Source organism: Emydura macquarii, unplaced genomic scaffold (genome assembly GCF_026122565.2).
Source record: "Emydura macquarii macquarii isolate MOO-44397 ecotype Brisbane River unplaced genomic scaffold, CSIRO-AGI_Emac_v2 contig_1253, whole genome shotgun sequence".
Classification (NCBI taxonomy): domain Eukaryota; kingdom Metazoa; phylum Chordata; order Testudines; family Chelidae; genus Emydura; species Emydura macquarii.
The window spans coordinates 52138149-52164481 of NW_027131390.1; the positions used below are offsets into that span (position 1 = coordinate 52138149).

Here is a 26333-nt window from a genome sequence, read left to right on the forward strand (position 1 = left end):
ATGCTGTATTTAAACTGAACTGTTTGGTAACTTCTGTTAAAATAAACTGTTGAATAACGACTCTTTACAGGAGCAACAAACCTTAATATCTGAACTTCCCAGGAAATGACTGGACAGTGCAGAACACACATTTTTGGGAAAATCCAGGACTGGGAGCATGTTGGGATCACCTGCAAGTAGTAACCAAGGCTGGTAGAAGCCAGAAAGGGATTGTAGACAGGCTGGTGGAGTCAGAGCTGCTGAACGAGGATTTTCTGTCACACAGCTACACAGGGTGCAACCTGCATGCTTATAGGCGGGCTGTGAGTTGCTCACGTTGGGAGCTACAACAGGGAAGCATTGTTAGGCACCCCAGGTTACAGGGCAGGGAGTGACACAAGCCCTCGCTGGTCTGGGCTGCACCCCAGCATGTGACAGTGACTTATTGGATTGGAAGCAGATACTTTGTTAAATGAGAGGATGAACTAAGCATTGGTTCTCACACTGGGGGTTGCAACCCCTCACTGGGTCACAACATGGTTACATAGGAGTTGCAAGCTGTGAGCCCTGACCCCAGCCAGGTGTGGGGTTGCAAGACTCCCTGCTACCTCCTAGCGCAGGACTTGTAGGGGAGTGAGGAGTGACACACAGATACTGCTCACCACCCCCAACATTCATCCACGCCCCCCTAGGGGACTACGAGCGGGGGAGCAAAGAGCAATGTCAGGGCTCCCTGCATCCAGGTCATGTTCCCCACCTGGGCTGTGCTGTGAAGTGAGCATCAGGAGCTGCTGCTCTCTGCCCTCCCCTTATGCAGCCCAGGTGAGGAACGTGATCTGGATATAGGGAGCCCTGACATTGCTGCTTGCTCCCCCCCACAACCCCCGAGAGGTTCACGGCGGAGCACCGTTCGAAGGGGGAGCGAGCAGCAGTACCAGGTGCTGTGTGCATGCAGGTGATATTCCTCACATGGGTGCGTGTGCAAGGGTTAGGGGTGAAGGGGAAGTGGGGAGTCCATGGGGGTTGGGCAAATTTATGCTATAGGGATTAAAATTTAGCATTTAACAGAGTGTTAATATCTAAGAGAGAGGGGGTCACACTCAGTGGCTTGCTGTGTGAAAGGGGTCACCAATACAAAAAGTTTGAGAACTTAGTTCAGAAAACTGAACTAAAGTTCTATCTTCGAGTGATTGCTCATATCCATTCCAGTATAGGTGTGTGCGCGCCCCGTGCAAAGATCCCCGGAACTTTTTTCCCTTAGCTAGCCCCGTAGGGTCAGCTCCGGCGCCCCCTGGAGTACCGCGCTCATGCTGCGGTACATAGGGCGCTCCTGACCCTGCAGCCCCTCAGTTCCTTCTTTCCGCCTGTGACGGTCAGACGGAACGTCTGCCTCCTGCATTCAAACGCAAGTAGCATCCCTTACAGTTAGCCTTTGTTGTTAGAGTTTTTTGTTTTTGAATAGAATAGTTAACAGTTAGTTAAAGGTAGTTAGTGCCCTTAGGGGCTAGAGCGGAGCCATGCCTGGATCCACAGGCTTTAAAGCCTGCACTCAATGTGCAAAAGCCTTTCCTGTCAGCGACCCTCATGATCGCTGCCTCTGATGCCTCGGAGAGCAACACAGGAAAGAAAAATGTAAAATTTGCAGGTCCTTTAAACCGAGGACCCAAAAGGAGAGGGACACCCGGTTAAAGGCGATCCTCATGGAGTCCGCGCTTCGGCCGGACTCCAAACCGTCGCGCTCCCCGGTGGCACCGAGCGTTTCCTTGGTGCAGAGCGCTCCATCGGCACCGACATCACCGGCGCCGGCACCAAGTGCATCGGCACCGAAGAAGAAGAAGCGGCGCGAGGCCGCGCACATGGACTCCCCCCTGCTACCGGGAAAGCAGGGGGTCCAACAGGAGATACCCCAGCCACATGCCGTGGAGAGTACTCCGGCACTGGCATCTCCTCGCAGGGAGCCTCCCACGACTCCTGGAGGTGGGGGAGCGCCTCCGCAAGGGCCGTCGACACCAGAGGCTTTCGCTGCGGCACGCGCCCTCATGGGCCTGCCCATGCCTCTGTCCCCCCCTCGGCCAAGGGTTCCGGGACCGGTGTCTCGGGGTAAACCCGCGTTGGGTTATCCCGGTGGGTGGAGGAGACGGGAGTCGAGGTCTCCCCGCAGACGGCCAGGGAGGGTAGAGAGTGCGGGCTCCCCTCCCAGCTCCGGCTCCCAGTCATTGAGCTCCCTGCACCGCGGCACCGAGGGCGGTCCAGGGAAAAATGCTCGAGGCGAAGGAGATACAGTTCCGCCTCGAGTTGGGACCTGAGTATGGGCTTTGGCACTCCGGTGCGGAGCCCGATTAGACATCGTTCCCCAGCACTGACTGCCCCGACGCAGACCAGTCTGCCTTCCGCGGCACCGAGGCTCATGGCGGCACCGAGAGCCCCGGCACCGTTGGCACCGCCGGCACCGTTTGCACCGCCTCCGCCGTCGACACTGCCTGTTGTGGCACCGACAGTCTCGGCACTGACGTCGCGTTCCAGATCTAGGTCTGGGAAGTACCACCACAAGTCGTCTAGGGGGAGAGGCCGTGATAGCTACAGCTCTTCCAGCAGCTCCTCCCCTCACAGGCACCGCAGACGTCGGCACCGAAGATCCTCCTCATCTAGGAGCCGCTCCCCTTCCAGAGCCCATAAGCACAGGCTGAGTGGCTCGGGCTCTAAAGGGGGAAGGATGGAGCTAAGCCAGCAGGCTCCTGCACCGGCACCTGCATGGCCCCAAGGCCCCTGGCAATGGCCATATTGGGGGCCGTGGGGTACTCAGATGGGGCCGGGGACCACCTCTGTTCATACTTCGGTGGCCCCACCAATGCCCCCCACAACAGACCCACAGGAGGGTCACCCCTCTGAGGAGGGGTCTGACCCAGAGGAAGGGCCTTCCACAGGATCCATTCCACAATCCTCCTCCTCCTCTCCAGATGAGGCGGCAGCCAGAGACACTAGGGCCCCCCTCTTTGATTTCAAGGGCCACCAGGACCTTCTGAGGAGGGTGGCTGATAATCTTGGTCTGGAAATTAAGGAGATGGAGGAGGAGGAGGATCCTCTATTTGGTGTTTCAGACACAGCAGGCCCATCATGCTTGGCACTGCCTGTTCATGAGAGGGTCATGAAAATCGCAAAAACCGTCTGGCAAACTCCCTCCTCAGTAGCTCCCACCTCAAAAGGGGCTGAGAGGAAGTACTATGTTCCAAAGGAGGGGTTTGAATTCTTGTATACTCATCCCGCTCCAGGTTCACTTATAGTGGATGCAGTGAACCAGCGGGACCGTCAGGGTGGTCAGGGTAACACCCCTAAAGACAAGGACAGCAAAAAGCTGGACCTTTTTGGGCGCAAGATGTATTCCACTGTGGCCCTACAACTGAGGGTAGCGAATCACCAGGCCCTCATGGGAAAATACAATTTAAACCTCTGGTCCTCGTTACAGAGGTTCTCCTCGGGGCTGCCCCCCGACCAGGCCACAGACTTCGCCACGGTATTACAGGAGGGAGTGGCGGTAGCTAGGGTGGCTCTGCAGTCCGCCAGTGATGCAGCGGATACAGCCAGCAGGGCGATCGCTTCGGCCATCGTCATGCGCCGCTGCTCCTGGCTCCAAGCCTCAGGTTTGTCCCAGGAGGTCCAACAATCCATTCAGGACCTTCCTTTTGACTATTCCGGCCTCTTTTCTGAGAGGACCGATGAAAAGCTGCACGCTTTAAAGGACTCACAGGCTACCCTGAGATCTCTTGGACTTTATACACCTCAGGCCTTGAGGCGCCAGAACCGGCCCCAGGCATAGAGGCAGCAGCAACCTCCACTGAGGCTGCCCCCTAGACCTACTCAGCCCAGGAGGGGTAGGGAAAGGTACCGGGCGCCTAACCGCTGCGACCGGCAGGGACCCCATCAGGGGTCACAACAAGGCCCTAACAAGGGCAATGTACCCCATAAGAAGTTTTGACGGGGTGCACAAGGGCGGCACTTATTTCACCGCGCCGCCCCCTCCCCCCAGATCAGTCCAAACTCTTTCACCACAGACTCCGGCCATACCTAGCCGAATGGGAAGCCATCACCACCGACGAATGGGTCCTCGGCATAGTTCGCAGGGGCTATGCACTACAGCTCACGGCTTCCCCCCCACATTTTCCCCCAACCCAGTCCCTCTTCAGGGACCCATCTCACGAGCAACTCCTCATACAAGAGGTCAATTCCCTCCTCATGCTAGGTGCAATAGAGGAGGTTCCTACACAGGAGCAGGGAAGGGGATTCTATTCTCAGTATTTTCTAATCCCCAAGGCCAAGGGGGGCCTGAGGCCTATCCTGGACCTACGTCGCCTGAACAAGTTTATCAGGCGAAACAGATTCCATATGGTTTCCCTAGCCTCCATCATTCCCACCCTAGATCCAGGGGACTGGTATGCCGCCCTCGACTTGAAGGATGCGTATTTTCATATAACCATCCTTCAAGACCACAGGAAGTTTTTAAGGTTTATGGTAGCTGGATTCCACTACCAGTTTTCTGCCCTGCCATTTGGCCTCTCATCCGCGCCAAGAGTGTTCACAAAATGCATGGCAGTGGTAGCGGCCCACCTGCGCCGCAAAGGGGTCCAGATTTTCCCCTACCTGGACGATTGGCTGATCCGGGGCAAGTCCAGGGCCCATGTCAAGGACAGCCTGGCCCTTACCTGCACCACATGCACCAGACTGGGGTTGCTCATCAACGAGCAGAAGTCTACTCTCACCCGGTGCAGCACATAGAGTTTATAGGGGCCATATTAGATGCACGAGAGGCCAGAGCCTTCCTTCCTCAGACCCGGTTCGAGACCATGACCGCCATAATCAACGATCTCCACAGGTCCCCCACGACGACAGCCAGGCATTGCCTTTAGCTGTTGGGACATATGGCGACATGTACTTATGTGGTGAGGCTGGCTCGCCTCAAGTTAAGGCCCCTCCAGGGGTGGCTGGCCTCAGTGTATGTACCGGCCAGACACCGGCTAAACAAGGTAGTGACGGTTCCCGCCCAGGTATTGTCCTCCCTGGATTGGTGGAAGGACCCAGGGGAGGTGCTGAGAGGTGTTCCGTTCAGGGACCTGGCTCCCTCAGTGACGCTAATAACGGATGCCTCAGACGACGGTGGGGAGCCCACATCAGCAGAAACCTGAGCACCCAAGGGCTATGGTCAATACACGAGAAAGCCCTCTACATAAACGTCAGAGAGCTCAGAGCAGTCCGCTTGGCCTGCAAAGTCTTCATCAACTTCCTGAGGGGCAGGACAATTCAGGTCCTCACAGACAATACGGCGGCCATGTTTTATATCAACAGACAAGGGGAGCACGCTCATTGGCCCTTTGCCAAGAAGCCATTTGTCTTTGGGATTTTGCCGTGAGGCACGATTTTCACATCTCTGCCTCTCACCTCCCGGGGGTCAGAAACGACGAGGCAGATCGCCTCAGCAGGTCGTTCTTACCCCGACACGACTGGTCACTGCACCCGGAGGTGGTGACTTTCATCTTCCAGAAGTGGGGGGTTCCCCAACTGGACCTGTTCGCGTCGTCCTGGAACAGGAAGTGCCCGAGGTTCTGCTCGTCGCGAGCTGGGCTCCCTTTCCGACACGTTCCTCCTAGACTGGACGGGGCACCTCTTGTATGCGTTTCCCCCCATCCCGCTCCTGCCCAAGGTCCTCTTGAAGATCAAGAGAGACAGAGCGGATATGATACTGATTGCGCCAGCGTGGCCACGACAGCATTGGTACAGTATGCTGCTTGACCTGTCTATCGACACGCCGCTCCCACTTCCGAGGCGCTTCGACCTGCTCTCACAGGACCAGGGTCGCCTGCTGCACCCGGACTTGGACTCCCTCCACCTGACGGCATGGAGACTCTGTGGCTGACGGAGGGAGAGAGAGCCTGCTCGGCGCAGGTCCAACATATCCTGCTGGGCAGCAGGAAACCTTCCACCCAGGTCGTGTACCGGGCCAAGTGGAAGCGTTTTACTTGTTGGGCGGAATCCCGGGGTGTCCCACCGTCCAGCTCGCCCATACAGGCAATTTTGGAGTATCTACTCCACCTAAAGCTCCAGGGCCTAGCACTGGCGTCCCTGAAAGTGCACCTGGCAGCTATCTCGGCCTTCCACCGGCCGATGGAGGGGCGTTCACTGTTCTCCCACCCCATGTCAGTTAGGTTCCTCAAAGGGGTGGAGAGGCTGTATCCCCAGGTCCGTGACCGGTGCCTCCCTGGGATCTAAACCTGGCCCTCACCATGTTAACAGGACCCCCCTTCGAGCCCATGGCTACATGCCCGCTGCTCGTCCTGTCCTGGAAGGTAGCTTTCCTCGTGGCCATTACATCAGCTAGGAGGGTCTCTGAGCTTAGAGCTTTAACATCAGAGCCCCCCTACACGGTCTTCTATAAAGATAAAGTCCAACTGAGGCCCCACCCAGCCTTCTTACCCAAGGTGGTGTCTCAGTTCCACTATAACCAGAGTATCTTCCTCCCCGTGTTTTTTCCAAAACCACACGGTTCGGAGGAGGAGAGGAGATGGCACCTGCTGGATGTCAGACGAGCCCTGGCCTTCTACATCGAGCAGACCAGGCCATTCCAGAAGTCGACGCAGCTGTTCGTGGCGGTAGCGGACCGGATGAAGGGTTCACCTGTCTCTACCCAGCGCATCTCCACCTGGAGCACCGCCTGCATCAAGACCTGCTACGAGCGGGCGAAGGTGCCGCTTCCAGGAGCTGTGACAGCGCACTCAACCAGAGCCCAGGCTTCATCGGCGGCCTTCCTGGGAGGAGTGCCCCTGCAGGACATCTGCAGAGCAGCGACCTGGTCATCGGTCCACACCTTCATGTCCCACTACACCATCGTGCAGCAGGTGAGAGAGGACGCAGGATTCGGCAGAGCAGTACTGGCGAGAGTAGCTCAACGCTGACTCCTACCCACCTCCAAGGTATGGCTATTTAATCACCTATACTGGAATGGATATGAGCAATCACTCGAAGATAGAAAACAGGGTTACTTACCAGTAACTGTTGTTCTTCGAGATGTGTTGCTCATATCCATTCCAAACCCACCCTCCGTCCCCGCTGTCGGAGTCGGCAGAAAGAAGGGACTGAGGGGCTGCAGGGTCAGCAGCGCCCTATGTACCACGGCATGAACGCAGTACTCCAGGGGGCACCGGAGCTGACCCTACAGGGCTAGCTAAGGGAAAAAAGTTCCGGGGATCTGTGTACGGGGCGCGCACACACCTATACTGGAATGGATATGAGCAACACATCTCAAAGAACAACAGTTACTGGTAAGTAATCCTGTTTTTTCTGACTTGGCTCCTCAGTAGTGCTGACTATTGCTAATTTCGCTCTTTGTCAACCCATTCTTGCTCTGTGATATATTATTATTTGATAGATTATTTCCCTGGAATTCAGCTCTCTGTTTCCAGTTGATGACACCAAAGAGAAATCTGTAACTTCAGAGTAATTAACGTACTTTAATGAATAAGAAATGGAAGTGATTCAATATCTCTTCAGACAGTGGAATTACATACAGATCTCAATCTTCTGTCAATGTTCTGCAAGACTATCCAGAAGACATAGTGAACAGAATACAGAGAGATGGATTTGCATAAATGATGAGAGCAGGCATAATTCCAAAATAATGTAGCTACACTAGATCACTTATAGGTGAAGTGAAGGGAGCTACACCAACTGACACTGAGAATCTAGCCCAGAGAAACAAAACTTTAAGGACAACAAGAGATTGTTTGTGGCTTTTAAGAACTAGAAAAATGACCTTGACTTGGGGGAATTTAACGCACTGTGGGAAGAAGACAAAGTGAAAGAGATTATATACTGAACCAGAGCTCCATAAATAATGCAGCAAAATTTAACTAGATTGAAACATGGAGTTTAACAAAGAAAGGCAGCCTCAACAGACAGCTCTCTTTTCTGCCTAGAAAAGTTTGTTTTTTTAGAAATCTTGATGGGATTATAAAGCATCAAGATAAAGGGGACTAGCTGACTCGAATCAAGATGAATAGAAGGTTTATGTTTCTTTGGCGTGACCTCAGCCACCCACTGAAGAGACCTTAAAGTAGTGACCATGGTAATAAACATTTCTAACTCTTCATATAGACTTTGGTCACAGAAGCCCAAATCATTCTTACCACAGCCATCAAAGAATAAATATGACAAATGAATGGAAGGAGCGAGAAGCTAACAAAACTGTTTATCTACAAACAAACATACATTAAAGAAGGTAAGATTGTAGTTGGCTGGTGATAATACAAGAAGAAATGGAATAAATTATGGGACTAGGGACCAGTGGGCAGCAGATACAGCAATATCACTATAAAGAGAGAGAGAATGGGGGCACAAGATCTGGATGGGAACTTAGTAGCCTTGGCAGCACTAACAGTATAGTACACAGTCCCATCTGGCATAAGATACTACACTTGGTGAACCCAGGCTGAGACACAAGAAGTACATTTTCATGTAGTGCATAGCTGTTTGGGTTCCCATTTTCCAATAAATAAAAGGTATGAAATCATGAAGCCTTAACACTGTTTTTACTCAGGTTTTCCTCAGGCCCGCTCACCTGAAGTCTGAGACCTAGCCCTAGAAAGACCTGAGTGAGGACTTCAGGGTTTGCAATTTCAGATTTCACATGGAGGATTCCCCATGCTCCATATTGACACTTCGCTGCAAGAAGGCGAGAATGATCCTCTCCGAGAACAGAGGAACATGATACTTTTTCTATAGAATTCCATTTTAACAGAAATAGGGTCCAACATAGCCTGACCTTGATGCCCTTCCATGCTTGGTGTAAAAGCCAACCATTTGACGAGGATTTGGGGGCAAGAGTGAGGAGAAGCTAGGGGTATGTTCCTGGTGTGCTAAAAGTGCAGCTTTCCTGCATTGATTGGCTGAATTCATTCATTGTTTGCACATTTTCTGCTGGGTGCTGATGATTCGAGGTTATATGTCTAATTGTTAGGGCATGTGGAGCTTCTTGACTGGGAGTTATATTTAAATATAAATAAAATGAAGGTATTTTCCATTGAATCAGCTGATCTAAATGTTACAGATATTAGGCTAAATCCTCAGCACAGCTGAGTATGGGGGTAAAAGGTGGCTCTAACTCATCTTTCCATTCTTGTAGTCAGTGAGGGCCAAAATATCCCCCATCATCCTCTAGAGTAGCCTGTGGGGACTGCTGCACCAGCTGAAGGTCAGTCCAAGTACAGTGAGTGAGTTCCCACTCTGTCCTGACACATCCTCTCTAAGAAGAGGAAGGGCTGTGGGGGTATAAAGCTGATTATGCCAGCTTTATACCATCTAAGGATTCTCTTATAGCAGGGGATCCCTGGCTGCCCCTTTACGGTAGGCCAGACATGGGGCTGAGGCCCATAGTTTGCACTTACCACAGGAGATGGATTCCTTCACACAGCCATTGCTACCAGAGGTATCCCGTGGGGGGTGACACAAGAAGAACTGGAACACGTGGTTGAACGGGTAACCAACAGGACGCAGATGCAGCTGGTCTATTAAAAATTGGTCAAACAGCCACAATCTCCACTTTGGGGCAGAGCTTATGGTCTACTCCACTCCCTTTATCATGCTCAGGTTAAGGAATAATAAGGAAGAGGCAGCAGCTTCTCAGAGCTCCCTTGGCTCACATCAGGATCAGGGCTACTTCTAGAGGTGCAGGGGGTGGTGTCAGGCAGCTCGGGAGGCTTCCCATTAGCAAGGAGCCTGATTCCAAGAATTCAGTTTTAAGCTTGCAGGGCAAGGCCCAGGGAACACCTATACTTGCAATTTATAATCAGGTACATACTTCCATCTTAACAGTTATATTGAGTAACTGTAAACAGTTCCACTCACTGCTGTAGCACACTCCAGTATTAGAGCACTGGTGTTGAAGGGAGTCAGTATCTAGCATCCCCTGGTGTCAGACACTTAGGTCCCACAGTGGCCTTTTTCCAATCCAAATTTCCCTCTGGCTAAGCCACATCCAGATAGAAGAGGCCCAGACCAGACTTCTGTTACCCTAGAAGTTCACACAGCCCAACAAGAATTCGCTCAGCCTCTCTTGGGCTACTACTCAGCCTATCCTCTGGGAGCAGAAGTCCTTGTGAGACAGCTTTTTAGGGTCCTTCCTCAAGGCTGGTAGGAGAACCCAGACCCAACCTCTGCTCTGGGTTCCAGCCTGGGGTCCTGTGTTAAGCAGCTTGGTCTGCTCTTCTAGAGGCCCTGCTCTTTCCCTGAGCCATATCCTATCTCCAAACCTCTTGGGCTGTTTGTCACTAACCAGTTATTAATACAGCTCTCCTCTAGTTCCCAGGCCTCTCTGGGTGTGTCTATACAGCAGCTGGCACACTAGCACATTACAAATAGTTGTGTAGACATCATGGCCCTGGTGACGGCTTGGGCTAGCCAACCAAGCTCAGAACCAGGCAGCAGGGTAAGCGCGAGCTTAGGTGACTAGCCTAAGCCTCTGCCAGTGCCACAACAGCTATTTTTAGCATCCTAGTGCAAGTCTGTCTGAGACTGGGGGGCTCACTGTTGGCTGTAGTGTAGGCATACCCTTTTCCCTAGGTCTGCCCAACTCCTTTGTCCTTCTGTAGAACACTAGCCCACAGGAGTGACTCCCTGAGATGTACCCATTTTCCCAAGCCCACCCTGCTGGACAGATACTCTCTCTGCCTGCCTCGCTGTCAGCAGACCCCCAGCTAGATCTTTCTTTAGCTAAATTTTGCTGCTGGTGGGCTCTCTCGCTCACTCTTTGTAGGCCTCCCTGATGTTTTCACAGCTGGGATCATTGGGTGTAATTAACGCACTACCTCAGGATCAGCTGGTACATAGTTACTACCCTAATGGACAAGCTGGGCCCAAGTCCCCTTAAAGGGCCAGCCAGCCTGTTGACAGGGTCCCAATTTAGACTCATAGCTCTATAACAAGTAGCAACGTCATCTTATTTTCAGTGTCTTCAGGTTGCATTTTTCATGCCAAGCAACTGAGCTCCAGTCAAAAACAACGTCTATGCTATGCAATAGAATTAGGCTCTGAGGTCGTCAGACAGGAGACATTGCCTGAGGTAAACAGTTCCCTCAGAAAGTTCATTATTTGCAAGTTTACATTTAATTGCCTCTCTTTTATTTCAGCATGGTTAATATCATGAATTGTTTCCCTTACAGCAGCAGCTTTGTGACCTCTGTGTATCATGACATTATGTTATAAACTAAACCAGTCTTCCAACCTCATACCCACACACCCACCTTGCCCTGCTCATTTCCTCAAAGGCCAAATGACAGCTACAGTCTGTTAATGAAGGGAAAGAGCTGATGCAGAGCAGCAAGGTGGATTGGTTCAAAGCTGAACGTTGTTTTGGCCAGCAATTACTTTTCACCAACAGTCCTGCTATTCAGTGAGAGAAAGCAGAATGACAGGAACCTCTTCCTGTGGGTTGCTCTTGTGAGATAGGGGAAAATATATAAAATTACAGTAGTAGTCTCTTCCTGAAGGCCCCTCTTAGGGCATGTCAGAGATCGAGAGCAGTGTCTTCTGAGACTCACTCTGCTGCTTCTGACTAATGAAATATTGGGTGAGAGTACCAGCTCTCCCCATCTATTGTTTATCCATAGTAATAACAATCACAAGTGTACATACATATATATTGAATTCTTTTACTCACCCTCATAACCTCTATCATTTGGCTTCATGATGGAAGTTCTTTGGGTCAGGTACTGTGTCTTCAGATGTGTTTGCACAACTCCTAGCACCATGAGGCCCTGATACTGATTGGGGCTTGTGGGTGCTACTGCAATAGAGTGCCAGAATGGTCCTTGCAACACTCTCAGGTAACTACTGAGGATGCTGTAATAGGCCATAGCCACAACCTGAGACACTTAAAGCTGATGAATGCTGCTAAATACTTGAAAACTAAGGTTCTGTCCCTGTGTTCATGCTCCTTGGGTTGTTTCCTACTGATATTTTAGGCACTTAAACACAAGCTTAACTTGAAGTACATATGTAGTCTCACTGATGTCAATGGGTGACATCCTGGCTAAACTGAAGCCAATGGGAGTTTTGTCATCAATGTTAATAGCGCCAGAATTTCACCCAAGGGAATATGTGTATGCTTTAAGTCAACTACATGCTTATTTGTTTTTCTGGCCTGAGGCAGAGTGCCCAGCACCTTTCAGGCCTGAGTCCTTCGCTGAATGAGTTTTCTGGCAGAAACATTTGCCAGAATAGAAAATATTGCAGACTATTCAAGGGAAGTAATTTAAAATTTGTAACTTGCAAGTATTTGCCCTGGAAACCTCTGCAAGCCAGGGTGTGATTTCCCCTATTCACGTACACACACATACTTGTGCTAGCTTTCATTGAGACGGTGTGAGTGTAAATTGCAATGGCATTGCGGTACCACATATCGTGGCCACGGAGACGCCAAGTACAAATACACTGGAAACCAATGGGTATATCTTCGGCCCCACTCAGCTGTGCCTCCACTGCCACTACCAATGGTACTGTGACTACGCTGCTATTTATACACCCACTAGCTCAATGAGAGCCATAGAATCATAGAATATTAGAGTTGGAAGGGACCTCAGGAGGTCATCTAGTCTAACCCCCTGCTCAAAGCAGGACTAACCTCAGCTATATCATCCCAGCCAGGGCTTTGTCAAACCTCAGCTTAGAAACCTCTAAGGATGGAGATTCCACCACCTCCCTAGGTAACCCATTCCAGTACTTCACCACCCTCCTAGTAAAAAACTTTTTCTAATGTCCAACCTAGACCTCCCGCCCTGCAACTTGAGACCGTTGCTCCTTGTTCTGTCATCTGCCACCACCGAGAACAGCCTAGCCCCATCCTTCCCAGAACTCCCTTTCAGGTAGTTAAAGGCCGCTATCAAATCCCCCCTCACTCTTCTCTTTTGCAGACTAAACAAGCCCAGTTCCCTCAGCCTCTCCTCATAAGTCCTGTGCTTCAGCCCCCTAATCATTTTTGTTACCCTCTGCTGGACTCTCTCCAACTTGTCCACATCCTTTTTGTAGTGGGGGGCCCAAAACTGGACACAATATTCTAAATGCGGCCTCACCAATGCCGAATAGAGGGGAATAATCACTTCCCATGACCTGCTGGCAATGCCCCTCCTAATTCAGCCCAATATGCTATTAGCCTTCTTGACAACCAGGGCACACTGCTGACTCATATCCAGCTTTTTATCCACTGTTACCCCCAGGTCCTTTTCTGCAGAGCTGCTGCCCAGCTCGTCGGTCCCCAGTCTATAGCTGTACATGGGATTCTTCCTTCCTAAGTGGAGGACTCTGCACTTATCTTTGTTGAACCTCATTAGATTTCTTTTGGCCCAATCCTCCAGTTTGTTTAGGTCACTCTGTATCCTATTCCTACCTTGCAGGGTATCTACCACTCCCCCCAGCTTAGTGTCGTCCGCAAACTTGCTGAGGGTACAATCTACCCCATCCTCCAGATCATTAATTAAGATGTTGAACAAAACCGGCCCCAGGACCGACCCCTGGGGAACTCCGCTTGTGACCGGTTGCCAGCTAGACATGGAGCCATTGATCACTACTCTAGCCAGTTCTCTATCCATTTTATAGTCCATTCATCCAACCCATACTTCTTTAACTTGCTGATAAGAATACTGTGAGAGACAGTATCAAAAGCTTTGCTAAAGTCAAGGTATATCACATCCACCGCCTTCCCTACATCCACAGAGCCAGTCACCTCATCATAGAAAGCAATCAGGTTGGTCAGGCATGACTTTCCCTTGGTGAATCCGTGTTGACTGTTCCTGATCACCTTCCTCTCTTCCAAGTGCCTTAAAATGGATTCCTTAAGGACCTGCTCCATGATTTTTCCAGGGATTGAGGTGAGGCTGACCGGTCTGTAGTTCCCTGGATCCTCTTTCCTCCCTTTTTTGAAGATGGGCACTATATTTGCTTTTTTCCAGTCCTCAGGGACCTCCCCCTGTTGCCACGAGCTTTCAAAGATAATAGCCAATGGCTCTGAAATCACCTCAGCCAACTCCCTCAGCGCCCTCGGGTGCATTGCATCCGGCCCCATGGACTTGTGAATGTCCAATCCTTCTAAATAGTCTTGAACCCATTCCTTCAGCACTGCGGGATGCTCGCCTCCTTCCCATTCTGTGCCACCCAGTACAGCAGTCTGGGAGCTGATCTTGTCTGTGAAGACAGAGGCAAAAAAGGCATTGAGTACCTCAGCTTTCTCCACATCCTCCATCACTAGGTCGCCTCCCTCATTCTCTAAGGGGCCCACACTTTCCCTAATCTTCCTCTTGTTGGCAACATGCCTGTAGAAACCCTTCTTGTTCCCCTTCATGTCCCTTGCTAGCTGCAACTCCAATTGTGCTTTGGCCTTCCTGATTTCATTCCTGCACGTTCGAGCAGTGTTTTTATAATCCTCCCTAGTCATCTGACCAAGCTTCCACTTCTTGTAAGCTTCTTTTTTGCGTTTAAGTTCGCCAAGGACATCTTTGTTAAGCCAGGCTGGACGCCTACCATATTTGCTATTCTTTCTGCACATCGGGATGGTTTGCTCTTGTGCCCTCAATAAGGTCTCTTTAAAATACAGCCAGCTCTCTTGGGTTCCTTTCCCCCTCATATTAGCCTCCCAGGGAATCCTGCCCATCAGTTCCCTGAGGGAGTCAAAGTCCGCTTTTCTGAAGTCCATGGTCCGTATCCTGCTGTTCTCTTTTCTTCCTTTTGTCAGGATCCTGAACTCAACCATCTCATGGTCACTGGTGCCTAGGTTGCCACCCACTTCTACTTCCCCTACCAAATCTTCCCTGTTTGTGAGCAGCAGGTCAAGAGAAGCACGGCCCCTAGTTGGTTGCTCCAGGAAATTGTCAGCGACACTCTCCAAAAACTTCCTGGATTGTTTGTGCTCTGCTGTATTGCTCTTCCAGCAGTTGTCAGGGTGATTGAAGTCTCCCATGAGAATCAGGCCCTGTGAACTGGAAACTTTCCCTAGTTCAGTAAAAAAAGCCTCATCTACCTCATCCTCCTGGTCTGGTGGTCTGTAACAGACACGCACCACGACATCACACTTATTGTTCTTGCTTCTAAACTTAACCCAGAGACACTCAACTGACTTATATCAAGTTTCATACTGGAGCTCAGAGCAGTCATAGTGCTCTCTTACATACAGTGCAACTCCTCCCCCCTTTCGCCCCTGCCTGTCCTTCCTGAACAGTTTATACCCATCCATGACAGTGCTCCAATCATGAGAGTTATTCCACCAGGTCTCACTTATTCCAATCATGTCGTAGTTTCTTGACTGTGCCAGGACTTCCAGTTCCTCCTGCTTGTTTCCCAGGCTTCTTGCATTTGTGTACAGGCACTTGAGATAAGTAGCCGATTGGCCTACTTTCACAGTATGAATCGGGAGGCCTCCCCTGCTGCACCCTCCTTCTTCTGCTTCCTTGTGGTGTCCCTCTTCCCCACTTACCTTCGGGCTTAGGTCCCCGTCCCCCGTCGAAACTAATTTAAAGCCCTCCTCACTAGGTTAGCCAGCCTGTCTGCGAAGATACTCTTCCCTGTCTTCGTTAGATGAATCCCGTCTCTTCCTAGTAATCTTTCTTCCTGGAACAGCATTCCATGATCAAAGAATCCAAAGCCCTCTCTTCGACTAGCTCGTAGTGTAGACGTAGCTTAATAGTTACATCCAGCAAGGTAATAGAAACATGTCATGTGACCTAGTCAGCCACTAAAAACTGCTAAAATTTTTAATACTAAATTCTTGTAATGAATTGCACATTTAATCAGTTGCCTCAACTTAATTTATCATTTGATGCTAATAGTTTTAAATAATTCTTGAACTTGAATCTTAGTTTGAGGAAACTGTGATTTATCTGCAGACAAGCTGCAAACAGAAAAAGCAGCAAAATTTGTCAAATATCCAGAATATGACACATGTAGCTGATGGAAAGTTTGCCATCAACAAAATATATTTTTTTATGTAATATGGGTCCCCCCCCCCCCACACACACACACAAGGAAGACTGTATGTGGGAAATATTCTCTTGGTTTACACTTTCCAATTTCTGTCAATGAAAAACCAAAACAATTTTTTAGGGCGGGTGTAGCCGGGAGGTGTAGCCTCCCTTGGCGATTGATCCACTACAGGGGATCTTCTACAGAGGAGGAAGGATTTGATACTGTATTTTTGAGTTTTTTGATTTTTCACATTTTTGCTGAAAAACTAGGAGCTTTCCATGAAAATTTTTGAAAAGAGAATTTTGTTTTAACTTTTAGCAGAAAATATTTACTATTTTCCAACCTTGTTCTGCCTACAACGTATCGATGAGCTTTCTGTTCCTGGTAAGTATTTATGGTCCAATCCCGCATTGTGATCTGCATGGGCACAGTCCCTTGGGCTCTGTACAGGGAAAGCAGCTTGATTGTCTGGGTCACAATACAGGATTGGGGCCTTTAACTTTACTCTAGCATCCCTTTGACCCACTTAATCTTGGGAACTGAAATGTAACCATGTGCTGATTGAAATTGACACAGAAAGCATTTGTAGGTGTGCTTTCTTCAGAATATATTTGTTTCTTACCTTTTATTTTTATTTCATTTCGGCTTCCAGGGCCTGATCCTGCTCCCACTGAAAGTAATGGCAAAACTCCTATTGACTGCAGTGGAGCAGGATCAGGTGCTAACTGAGTGAAACAGGTACCACTGTACATCATGAAAATTAACGTGTGTTGTGTATGGATGCTCCCTCTGAAATGCTAACTTTGAGGACAGCAGTTCTCTTAAGAGAATGTTTGGGTTTTAAAGAGAATGTGGAGAATGTTTGGGTTTTAATAACCTATGGGACAAAACTGGAAGCTTGAAGGTACTGGATTTTTAAATTATTTGCCTTTTCTTTTTAAAAAGGCAATGATTACTTCAGTCACTGTTTGTGCCTTATTATGCATAAAAATATACCTAAGAGCAAGGACAGCTACTTGGCCCCAATCCTGTAATTGGGTCCATACAGGCAGAATTGCTGACTTCAATGGCGCTCCATGTTTGCCCCTGCTCTGTCTGTGTACAACCAGTTGCATGACTGGGCCTTATTCTCCAGCAGCGCCCCAGACACCATTTCAGTAGCTGATATACACAAGATGGTGGCCAACTGCTTATAAATCATGCGGTTTACTAAACAGCCTGAATTCATGGGTATTATTTTTAAAAAAAGAGTCCAAAAAGTCAAAGTTAACCCAAAGGTACAATGTTTATAGTTACAGGCACTCCCCCTCCATGTACAGCAACTTTTCAATGAAGATTACAAACAAAAAACAAAAGGAAATTGGTTTTAAAATATCCACTGTACAGATAAATCTTAAACTAGACTCATTGTTTCCTCTTTATCACTAGCCTCTCAGTAACTCTTCGGAGTAAAGCAGATCCACTCTTGTGCATATGGATGCTTAATAAGTCTTCAATCAGCTCTTTCTTCTTCAGCACAGGTGTCCTCTGATTGTGAGAAAACATCCCTGGAAATTGGGAGGAAAAGAAAAAGAAAGGGACATGAAAACATGTCTGAGGAAATTAGTATCAGCTTCCAAACAACGTAAAGTTGGCTTTCATCCTCCAGGTTTTGCCAGTCTAATATTTAACATTGTGTAAAACATTGTATCCAACTGATTAGTCAATAGTTGGCATCAGATGCAATCTTATACTGGGCAAAATTAAACAAGAGTCCCTTCAGTTTGCAAGTATTCCTGGTTAGCACATTACTTTGAAATCTGTGGTTTCCTATTAGGGACCATATCTATTGCTGCCAGTCACAATAAGGACCTGATGGCCTCTCAATTTCATTGAGCTTTGGATGAGATCCATAGTGATCCTTTACCATTTAATTCAGAAGGAGTTTTGCTCTTTACTTCAATGAGTACAGGATAAAGCCCAAAAGCCAGCAAGCTGATTTAAGTATAGTTCTAGTCTGAAAAGTAGGACCCACTAACTCAAAGCAGCATCAGACACTGCCAGAACAGATGCAAAATCTGCAGCCATATAGCCACTGCTACGATGACCAATACATCCACAACATATCCTATCACCACATGTGATGTGCCTAATCCAGTGCACTAAATGCCCCAATAACAACTACGTGGGTGAAATCAATCCCTATACTCTCAAATGAATGCACACAGAAAGACAATAAAAAACAAAAACATTTTTCACAAAATGACCACTTCATATCTGACCTCTCAGTCCTCATCCTCAAAGAAAACCTGTATAACACCTTCCAAAAACAAGATTGGGAGATTAAATTCATAATTTTGCTAGATGCTAAAAGTCATGGTTTTAACAAAGACACTGGATTTATGGCTTATTACAATAATCCTCCTCTTTTGTCCTATGACTGAAGAGGTGTTAATAGCCCACTTCATTTTGAATGGTTCCTTAGAATATGCATTAACTACCAATGCTAAACAATCTGTTCAATCTTCATTTAGATATGACACTGAAGACCTAATCCAGACCTGAAGAAAAGCTCTGTGTAGCTTGAAAGCTTGTCTCTTTCACCAACAGATTTGGTCCAATAAAATATATTATCTCACCTACCTTGTCCCTCTAGATAAAGATAGCCCTTCTTAGTCAACAGACTTGTTCCCTGTGTGCATCACAATCATAGCTTCTCATTTCAATGACACAGATAAGCTTTTACTACATTTCACTCCCACTTAGACCTGTAGAGCCAACACAGCTAAAAGGGAACAAGGTACATGCTTTTCCATCTTGTGCAGTCAGCAGGAGTGCATGCTAAAAATCTAATTATGGGTTCAATTAGATACACCTGTACAAGCCCACTGAGGACTGTGGAAGTTGCACAGGTGTTAGTGGAGGCAGAATTTAACCTGATGCAATAGTATAAGAAAGAAAGAGCCAGTGCATATTGAGTTTGCAGGGTTGGGAGTTAGAAAGGCTATCTCTGGACTTCTGACTAGAACCTGTTTGCTTTAGCACTTTGGAGAGAGAATAAGCACCTCATGTGGGAGTGTTCTTTTTACACAACTGCAGAGCAGAGAGTCAAACTGTAAGTGAAAGCCTGAAGGGTACTATGGGGGCTGATTCTCCCTGGTAATTTCCTGTTTCTGATTTTTACAGGTCTTGTAAAATAGTTTCCCATAATATATCTAGATGTAGGATCACAGTCTATAAGATGTACGCCTGTGAAATCCTCACCTACAAGCCACTGTGGTTTCATGGGGGATGTGGGAATAGGAAATACAAGAGCTGGTGTGATTTTGGTAGTTCGGCAATGTATAAAATGGTGTTTGTTTGAAGGACTCTTTAGAGATTAATCTTGAAGCTTAATTAACAATCCCTTGAAGGGCAAGTAATGTACTGCTTGGTCAATTCATACTTCAGTACTTAATATTTCAGTGGGTGTGAATTATTTGTCATATCACTTGGTATATGTGATGTATAAAGTGATGGCTTTTTTTCTGTAAATGATATTGAACTTTAGGATAGTTTAGTTAAAAAAACACCTTTTTAGGCCTGGTCTACACTGGCTGCGGAGTTTGGCGGCAGTCGACTGGAGATATGCAAGCTACGTACAGTAACTTGCATGTTTCCCATCGACTTCCTAGAGTCTACTTATCGTGGTGTCTCCAGTGTGCTGATGGGAAATGCCCTCCTGTCAACGCAGCACTATGCTTCTTGCTGGGGTGGATTTACAGAGTTGACTTCCAGCTTCAATTGAGCGAGTCTTCACTGCTGCTCAATCAAATCCACAAAAATCGATTCTGCACTGCCAGCGGTGCATTAGATAATATTGATATAATTAGTGGAACTCATGAGACTTACCTTTTGGTATCCAAATCTGATGGTATTACCTAGCTTTTTTTGTTCACTACACCTCAAGAAATATAAAGGAGGTAGCATTAGGCCCATTTTATAGATGGGGAAACAGAGGCACAGCGAAGTGAACCCAGGTCACACAGCAGGTTGATAGCAGAGCTAGATATAGAACTTGGGTCTGCTGACTCTCCACTCACTGTCCTATCCATTGGGTCTGAAAGCTGAGCTGCACTGATTTTGTTTTTGCCCAGTTTGATTAATACCAGTATAGCTGTGTATCCTAGATAGCACTGTGATTACAAGCTCTGAGGCTACTTCAGATATTGCACTATTGTTGCATGCTAGGTTTAAACAGTGTAAGCCAGCATTAAATATTTTCAAAAGGTAAGACAAAGATCATTTCAGTTTGTAGCAACAGAGTCTGAAAAGACACAATAGAAGTATGAAGGGAGAAACTTGGAATGTTTAATATATATATTTAAAGAAACCCACTGAAAGGTGCCTTGGCACTTTCATCTAGACCCAGAATTGGTCCATGAAATCATTCAAATGCTAGTAGTTCAGCCCAAACTAAAGAAATGGGCTTGCACAATTTATGCTTAAGAAATGGCAGTTCAAGTCCTCATATTTCAGACAGCAATCTCCTTCTAGCAATTGACTTTTGGTTTCACTGACTAAGCAAGACCAGAGGATCAACGGTTACAAAGATATGAACAAACTGGCTTTAAGACGCTACAAGACCTTGGATGAGAACTTAGATAGTTCTACAAGAACCACAAAAATTAGACTGTCACTGCTGTAGTCTGACCACTACCAGCTGGTGTTAGTCAACAGCATTGAAAAATCAGATGGTGTTCCCCTTACTTAATGTCCTGATGTACAGTATCAGTCTTAAGCAGAAGGTATTTCTTTAAAGAGAACCAGTGCACACTATAGACACTAACAACCTTCACCCAGCTTGATTCCCAGCTTTGTCTACCAGTAACCAGGCCCTTGCTAGAACTTGGAGACAGCTAGTGGCTGAATAATATACTGTAAATAGATTTTTTCATTACACTCATGTTTAGTGTCCTATTCCACAATGGTTCCAGTGGGACTGCTCAATGTGAGACTGGCTGGTCTAGGCCAGCCTTAACCCAATAAAACTGTTAATGGGGCAGATAATCCTCATGTGTTTGGTTACTGATCTATCTTCCCTGCCTGTATCCATTCACGTAGAAATGAACCACTCAAAACATCTTTTTATGATCCCTGTGGGGGAAAATCAGTCCTATTGGGCCTGATCTGCAGTTGTTTCTCTGGCAAAACTCCCAGACAGATCTCTTGGAGCAGCATGATGCTTCTTTATTGAACATATTTATCTTTAATTTGTACAGCACCAAGCAGCCTTTATGCTAATCAGACCCTCACATAGTTCTCACTCTCCAATTTAAACTTCTATCAATATGTTTCTATTTCTCTACCAGTTTCTGAGCTGATTTTTATAAACATTACTGCTGTTTCTCCCCCACAAGGTGTCCATGTATTGGATAGAGAAATAATAACCTTGCTTTCTGGCTGTGAACTGAGAAGGCAGAGCTGTGATTTTCTGTTCAGCCTCTGCCAGTTGCCTCCTCCCTAGGCCATGGGTTCTGGAGAGCACACAGTCTACGTAGATATCCCAGAAGAGCTGAGCCAGGTCCCAGAACAGAGCCCCATGCTTCAAGTTCTCTGATGACTTCAGGAAGATCATAAAGTCCCAAAAGCCACTGACGGAGTCAGAAATACGTGGCTTCCTCATCTCCAGCAAGGCAGCAGAGGAGGACTCCCAGCACTGGGGGTCAGCTCGGCCAAGGGCAAGAGGATCAGTTTGGCTTTGGCAGAAGAAAGGAGTCACACAAAACATGCCCATGATTAAGAGACAGCAGATAAGTCTCATGTTGCAGTGAATTCTTCCTCTGTTCCCAGGATCCACAGTATCACTGAAACTTCACACAAACAAAAGAAGTTGAAAAAAATCATCTAACTTTCATATATTGCTCGACTAGATGAAGGAATGAGATGGGTGAAATCCTGCAGCCTGTGTTTATACAGGGGCTTGGTCTAGATAATGACATTGGCCCCTTCTGTCCTTAAGCCTGGTGTGTACTTTGTATTTTAATTCGAGTCCATTTATATTTGATATCAACATCCAAGTTTATTACCCAAAAGCTAAATCCATTAAACTCATCCAAAATTTCTTCTTGTCTAAGATAGTTTGTCCCCTGATGTAAATTGGCTAAGAACACCCCTCTCATAGGAATATTTAGTATATTTATTTCAGAATATTTCCAAAATAATGTATAACTGAGTGTATGTGTACATTTTGGAAAGGCTCTGGAATGAAGTGTGCAGGTAGTATTAAATATACACCCTTGTAACAGGAGACTCCGTGACTATTTTATATTAATCTAGAATCATGAAATTTGATACATACTTGTTATAGGCTGCAAAGAGAAAATGTTTGAAAGCTGACCGTCCCATCAGCTGTCCCCAAAAGACCACCACTTTAGTCAATTTGTAAATGCTAAATACCACTAAATACTCTTACACGTGTATTAAGGGTAACAGTTCACCAGAAAGACAAATTCTAGTAACTTATACAGTGAGTTGATCATGCTGTTAGAGATCCCCCATTTCTATTTCAGACTTTAGCTATGAAATAGTCTGTGAATGTATTTTATTGGATGGGTGATGAAAGCTGCCTTTCCACACATTGCAGCAGGTTATATCACTTTTCCAGATTGCTGCAGGGAACAGTCGAATATTTTATCTTGGGAAGCCAAAGCTAACTTCTGAAATTATATCTAGGTACAGTATCGCTTTGTATGTAAATACTTTTTGTGCAGCTAGGCCTCTTCTGTGCTTTGAGGGCACAGAAGTTCCCTGGGCAACATAAACAGCACAGTTCTGCTGTGCAAGGGATATACACTCCCTGCTTTGCAGGCAGTTCAGCTCACGAGTGAGGGGGACTTCCTAAATAGCAGAGTGCCAGGCAAGAACAGTTGTGCTGTTCTTGGACCCTCCCTCCATTGGAAGGTTCTGCTAAGGACTTTTTAGGAGAAGTTTCATGTCTTGGGAGTAAGATTCTTCCTCAACACTCACCCAAGTCAAGTAGCAGGGCTACTTGAGGGTTGGGGGAGGAGCGGTATTTACACCCTAATGAGACTTAACATTCTGGAGACTTACAGTAATTTATAAAGTGAATTAGGTGCCCATGAAAAACTCTAGCTTGACAACTCTGGATCTGAAGTCCTACATTTATCAACAGAAAAGGGGCACCACAAGCTTTCCCGCCCTGCCCTTGTGGAGTGCCAGCTCACCACTGCTGTGGTGGTGATCTCGTGATGTTGATGCCTGTCTAATATGAACTGGATCTGCCTCATCTTCAGCCTGGAACTGAAGCCACAGTTTCCCAGAGTACCTTCTGCCCTTAACCCTATTTCTGAAGGTAGGAGTTGGTTGAATACTCTTTTTGGTCAGTCTCCACAGCTAAGCTTTGGTGATGGTCTTAGGGTGCTTTCAGTTAGGCCCTTCCTCTGTGCCACTGCCACCCTTATGATGTAGTGAAATACATACCCACTTACTCTGACTTTTGAAGGTGACTTTAAGTTTCTTTAAACCTAGTTGCTTTAAAAAGTGAGTTTCAAGTAATTCCAGGTGCTACAGGGTCCTCTGATTCCACTGACAGTATCTTGCTTTAGTTACATGTTGTTTCTAAAAAAAAAACCCTCTCCTGTTGCTAAGTGAAAGAGCCACACAACCAAAAGCTGTGTAAGAGATTGGCCATAATGCAAGGGAAATAATGAACTGACAGATAAAAATGCACATAATGGCTAGCTCTCTTCAGATGTAGATCTCAAAGCACTTTAAAGACACTCACTTCCTTTGTATCCCTGCTTTATAGATTGAGAAACTGAGCCACAAGTAGGCCAATTTACGAAGCCTCGGTGCCTCCCAGTAAATGGAGAGAAACTCTTATTTTTGCCTAAGTTTAGTAATCTCAGATGCTGCCAGTAATATAAATAGATAAATACTTCAGACAGAAATGTGATAAGTTGGTGTCCCTTTAAGGGATGTTCTGCCCTCTGTGTGGGGAGCAATCTGTGTGTAGCCATACTGATCAGTCCTTGTACACCCATTTTTACTCTTGGAAACTCTTCTATAATTTTTTACCAAACCAGTCAATTAATTCCTAGATGAATTGGTGACTTAGATAATGAAGTCTACTCTTTACATGACATTCTGATTTTTTCCCCCCCTCCCCCTGCCCCACAACAATGCTGTTTGAGAACCACTGTCCTAGTGGCTACAATCAGGGGTATGCATAACAGAGGTCTTCCAGGAGGTATTCAATGAAACTAGATCAGTCTTTCAACTGGGCGGGGGGTGGGGGAGGGTCATAGGATGGGTTTAGAGGGGTTGCCAGTGCAGGATCAGCATTAGGAGGGTGGCAAGTAGGGCAATTGTCCAGGGCCCCACAAAGCTGTTACATGGATCAGCCCTGCTGTCTGGGGCTCAGGCTTCAGACAAGGCTCACAAGTGAAAAAGACTTTCAAGTATCTCACTGGAATATAAATATTGTACTTAGATTGAAATATATGTTATATGGTTAAAAAGAGAAAGTAAGCAGTTTTTCAGTAATAGTGTGTTGTGACATTTGTATTTTGTCTGATTTTGTAAGCATGTAGTTTTTAAAGAGGTGAAACTTGGAGGTACGCAAGATAAATCAGACTCTAAAAAGGGTAGTCTAGGAAACTTAAGACCCAGTGGCCGAGGTCTTTCTTCCTAAAGGTTTTTTTAAATTTAAAGATAACGGAAGAACTAGAAAGACCGTGATTTGTGCTATATATTTCAGCCTATTAACCACACATAGCATCCATATCAGAAGAATCACAGAACTATCTGAACCATATATCAGTCTAGACACTGAATACACCAAATATTTACGCTTAAATCAAGTCCCAAACCATGGAAATATTGCTGAGAATACAATCCCTAATGATGACAGGGAAATATTCACCAAATCCTCTCTTGACAAAGTCAGCTGGTAGCTACATATCATTGAGGAGCTAGACACTTATCAGGAGAAACTGGCTTCTTCTATATTGGAACAGTTTGGAGCTAAATATTATATTAGCATAAATCTCTGTGGCTATTAACTTTAACTGGGTGTCATTAATCTGGATGTCCTCAGAGCAGTGGCTCTCAGCCTGTCCAGACTACTGTACCGCTTTCAGAAGTCTGATTTGTCTTGCATACCCCCAAGTTTCACCTCACTTAGAGTTCTTGCTTACAAAATCAGACATAAAAATACAAAAGTATCACAATACCCATTGCGCTAGGTGCTGTACACCATATAATGAAGAGGGTCTTTGCCCACAAGAGCAGAGTACCTTCACCTTGTCGCTAAACAGGGAAGGGCTTGAGTATTTATCAGCCCAGTAAAGCAGTTATATGCAAGTTGAGTGGGGTAGATTGCAGCTCCTCCGTGATGGGCCTATTTTCCCTGTTCCTGGATCTATGCGGGGCAGTAGGAGTGGCTGCCTACGCTGCCCTGGTCTTTTGTAATCGTTCCATCTTGTAAGACCCCCGCGGCCAAGAAAGGCGAGGGGAAGGCAGGAGAGCACTCCAGGGTCCAGCAGCAACACCCAGCCCTTAGGAGTCCCTAGAAGTTGCGGGGGAGCGGAGGGTGGTGTGAAGAAAGCTGTGCGGACTAGTGTGGCCCAGGGCTCGGGGTCCCTTTAGGCAAGTGCTACTTTCCCCCTTTACAATCCCCTAGAGCGCCAGACCCAAGCCCGGCAGCCGCTCGGGGCTGGCGCGTACCGGTAGCTGCCTGCCTCCCTCCGCAAGTTTCTTCAGCTGCAGGTTTTGTCCCAGCCGGTGCCCGGCGCCCGCTCCCTCCTGGCCGCGGAGTCAGAGGGGACCGAAGCCGCCCGCCGGCGGCACGCGCCCCGCAGGCTGAGGCTGCACGCGCCCTTGGCAAAGCCCGGGGCCGGCGCGCGCTAGGGGGCGTGCGCAGTGCGCGGGGCTTGGACTTTCCCGCCGGGCTCCCCGCAGGCAGCTCTGAGGTGAGAGCAGCCCCGGGCCGGCTCCCGCCACTTCCAGGGCGCGCCCCGCTCCCGGCCGGTGCCGGCGTCCGGAACCTCGGCTAGGCGTGTTGCCCGCCGCGGCTGCCGGCCCCGAGCTCAGCCTGGCCGGGCTGGGGTCTGTCCCCAGCCTCCCTCCGTGCGCCCAGCCCCGCACAGGGCTGCAGCACCCGGGACAGCGCAGGAGGCCGCCGAAGCGCGCCCCGCCCCGCCGCGGAACCCCGGCCACTTACCTCCGCGGCTGGCTCCCGCCGGGTGGCGCCTGGCTCTTGTCGCGCTCCCCCGGCTCCCTTTAAGAAGGGGGCGCGCTCGGTCCCTCTATTTTACGTCGAGGCTCCTGGGAGAAGCTCCCCCCCCCCCCCCGACACCGGCTCGGAGCAGCTGCCGCCTCTA

General features: G+C 47.8%; 1 protein-coding gene across 1 annotated transcript; it reads right to left on the bottom strand.

Moving 5' to 3' along the window:
- Positions 1-17235: 17235 nt before the first annotated feature.
- On the bottom strand, positions 17236-21802 carry FAM237A (family with sequence similarity 237 member A; the record flags this gene model as incomplete). Its single annotated transcript, XM_067548769.1, has 2 exons — positions 17236-17516; positions 21379-21802. Coding segments are annotated over 2 exons (567 nt in total), but the record flags the coding sequence as incomplete, so codon positions are not given.
- Positions 21803-26333: the final 4531 nt, after the last annotated feature.